At 40.4% G+C, this 3,357-nt stretch overlaps 1 protein-coding gene across 1 annotated transcript in view; it reads left to right on the plus strand.

Annotated features, from left to right (window-relative positions):
• Prkdc (protein kinase, DNA-activated, catalytic subunit) overlaps positions 1-3,357 on the plus strand; it is a 156,463-nt gene that overhangs the window by 74,370 nt on the left and 78,736 nt on the right. The window contains exons 41-42 of the mRNA XM_050125161.1: positions 1,309-1,516; positions 2,387-2,565. Coding sequence (XP_049981118.1) covers positions 1,309-1,516; positions 2,387-2,565 — 387 coding nt within the window. The remainder of the gene's footprint in view (positions 1-1,308; positions 1,517-2,386; positions 2,566-3,357) is intronic.

The raw sequence follows: 3,357 nt of genomic DNA on the forward strand, positions 1-3,357 counted from the left end.
TTTTTGTTATTTTTTTTTTTTTTTTTTTTGAGACAGGGTTTCTCTGTGTAACAGCCCTCACTGTCCTGGAACCAGGCTGGCCTCTAAGTCACAGAGATCTACCTACCTCTGCCTCCTGAGTGCTGGGATTAAAGGTATGCGCTGCCAGGCCTGGCTGCTTTTCTTTCAGTCTTTCTTTTCTTTTTGAATAGTTTCATGTTTTAACCTATTTATGGTTTTGAGATTACAACATAATTACAACATTTCTCCCTCCTTTTTCTTCCCTCCAAACCCTTCCTTATACCCCTTCTTGTTCTCTTTCAAATTCATGGTCTCTTTTCTCACTCATTAAGTGTTATTACATGCATATATGATGTATATATCTGCTCCTAAATACAGCCTGCACAGTCTGTATGGTGTTGTCAGGGCTGAGCATGTGGTGTTGGATGACCAATGGCTGTGCTCTTCCCTGGGAAGACTGTTTCTCCCACTCTCAGTGCTCCTCAGTTGACTGTAGTTCCTCATGTAGGCTTCAGGACGTGTGGACTTTCCCCATCCATGTTGGCGGGTCCATTGGTGTCATCCTTATTCAGCTCTTATTTGGGGGGCATGGTGAAATTTTGTGGATGTAGCTCTGATATGACTAGCAGGCATAATCTCACAGCAAATTTCCTTTTCTTGCTTCTCATTACAGTGTTTTCAATAACACAATCATAGTTTACTTTATTCTACAATATGTAAAATATACTTCCAAAGATAGTACCAATTGTTCTAGTTCCTTTTCTTTTTTGCAGTAAAACACCCAGACATAGAGATATTTTTAGGAGGAAAGAGTTCATTTTATATGTGTGGTAATTAACATCAATTAGGTATGCTTCTTTTTTAAAAAAACTAGAATTTGATTTCTTTTAGACTTAGTTTTTTTTCAGTTTAATTTTCTGTATTGTTGCTTATTGTGGGGGTGGGATACTTGTGTTACAGTGCGTGTATGGCAGTCAAAAGTCAATTTTTTGAGTCTGTTACCTCCTTCCACTATGGACTATGGGATCCTTTATTATTTTGTAATTAGTAATCACTGGAGTATGTAAAATACTTTTTCAAAACATGTCATTTTGGGGTTGGAGAGATGGCTCAGTGGTTGAGAGCATTGCCTGGCCTTCCAAAGGTCCTGAGTTCAATTCCCAGCAACCACATGGTGGCTCACAACCATCTGTAATAACGTCTGGTGCCCTCTTCTGGCCTGCAGGCATACACACAGATAGAATATTGTATACATAACGAATAAATAAATATTTTAAAAAAACATGTCATTTTATCTCTTTTTCTTAGGAGTCCACATGTCAAACAATTAAACCTTCTGCAAAGCGTGTATACGATGTTCCGGAAGGATGAGCTGCCTTCCAATGTCACTCGCCAAGCATTTGTAGATCGCTCTCTCCTCACCGTGCTGTGGCATTGTGACTTGGACACACTGAAAGAGTTCTTCAGCAGAATTGTGGTGGATGCCATTGATGTGTTGAAGTCCAGATTTACAAAGGTATATCGTACACAGTAGTAAAGAGATTGGGTAGCATGTGCTCAGTCAGATGTATTTGGAGCATTCCCTCTGCATCCAATAGCAAGCTGTGGCCACATGGATCCATACTACTTTCCTCTAACAACTGACTGGCCCCACAGTGCTTAGAATAACAGGTATACTGTGTGTCTGCATGCCCAAGTCTGTGTTCAGTTACACCAGGCCAAGGTTGTGTCTGCAGGCCATGTTGGCTCTTCTCAGGTGCTTTCATAGAAAAGGCTTTCCGTGTCTTCATGCCTCCCATGGCTTTGACATGCGGTCTGTTTCTCTCTCTGCCTCCCTCATCACGCTGCCCTTCCTTGTCTAATCTCTGTCTACCTCACTTGCATGTAACTTGATATCCCAGCTAGTAAATCCAATCTAACCACTCTTCTCAGTGTCTTCAATTTAATAATGACTGTAGAGTCCCTTTATGTCATATGAAAAGTTAGGTTCCAGGGATTGGGCATTATCTCGACAGTTTTAATAAAGTAAAGTGAGGGTATAATTCAGCCCTTCTCAGATTCCTTTTGGTAAATACAGATCACCAAATGGCTAATAAATAAAAACATCAAAAATATATAAAAATGTATATGTTGTGTTTTGCATTTTCACCTACTGTTTCTATGGCTTCAGTAAGACTTGACAAATATTGTATATTTTGGACTTACTATGTGTACATTTTGTATTACTTCCTGTTTTACCCCGTATGACATAGCAATGTTGTTTCCACATTGGAAACCCTGGACAAACAGACCACTGTCTTCTACCTGAATGCATTAAGAATTAAATTTGATGTTTAAGCATGTTGTTTTTATGTTTGATAAGACCAAAGATGTTACATCTTTTCAGGTAAATGAATTTACCTTTGACACTCAAATCACCAAGAAGATGTGCTATTACAAGATACTAGCCGTGATGTATTCTCGTCTTTCAAAAGATGATGTTCACTCTAAAGAATCTAAAATTAATCAAGCTTTCCACGGTTCCTGCATTGCAGAAGGAAATGAACTTACAAAGATACTTCTTAAGTAAGCTTGCTTCATTTGTGGTTGTGTTTAATTTGTTAATATTTAGAGTAATTACACATTTTTGTTTTTACTTTTATAGATTATTTTTTTGGTTTTGGCTTTGGTTTTGGTCTGTGTATGTATGTGCACCAGTGTGTGTGCCTGGTATCTGTGGCGAACAAAAGAAGGCATCAGATTCCCTAGAAGTATAGTTACAGAGGTGTGAGTTCCATGTGGGTTCTGAGAGCAAAGAGTGTTCGTAACTGCTGAGCTATCTCTCCAACCCTTGGGGTACATGTATTTTAAATGCATTGATATAATGTGATTTAAATGTCTTAGATAAGCAAAGTGCTTTCTTTTCTTCTTCATAAAGTACTTGTATGAACTTAATTATGTTGTTGGGCAGCAGGTACTTACATTTCGTTAAATGTGTTTGTGTCTGTGAGACTGTGTGCCATGTTTGTGTGGGCACCTTTCAAGGCCTGAAGATGTCAGATTCCCCAGAAATGGAGTTACAAGCTGTAGCGAGCTGCGTGGTGTCACACCTAATGGAGATGTATAATCAACTCCTGAGATGGCCTGACCTATGCTATGATCACGCAACGATTATCAGCTGCGTGCATATGCGTGAACCTATGGGCAGTGCCCACCTGGCAGTTCGGGGTTGGCAGCCCATGCCTACTTAAGGACTGGGAGAGGTTTGCCCGGAGAGAGAGGGGAGAGGGGGGGGGGGGGGGGGGGTGGAGGACGTTGCAGGAGATAGGGGAACGGGGGCGGAAGGGTCAGAGGTAGAAGCATAAAGCCTGAAGGAGA

This window comes from Alexandromys fortis, unplaced genomic scaffold (assembly GCF_014885135.2).
Source record: "Alexandromys fortis isolate MF-2015 unplaced genomic scaffold, M_Fortis_MF-2015_v1.1 scaffold_239, whole genome shotgun sequence".
NCBI classification, from domain to species: Eukaryota; Metazoa; Chordata; class Mammalia; order Rodentia; family Cricetidae; genus Alexandromys; species Alexandromys fortis.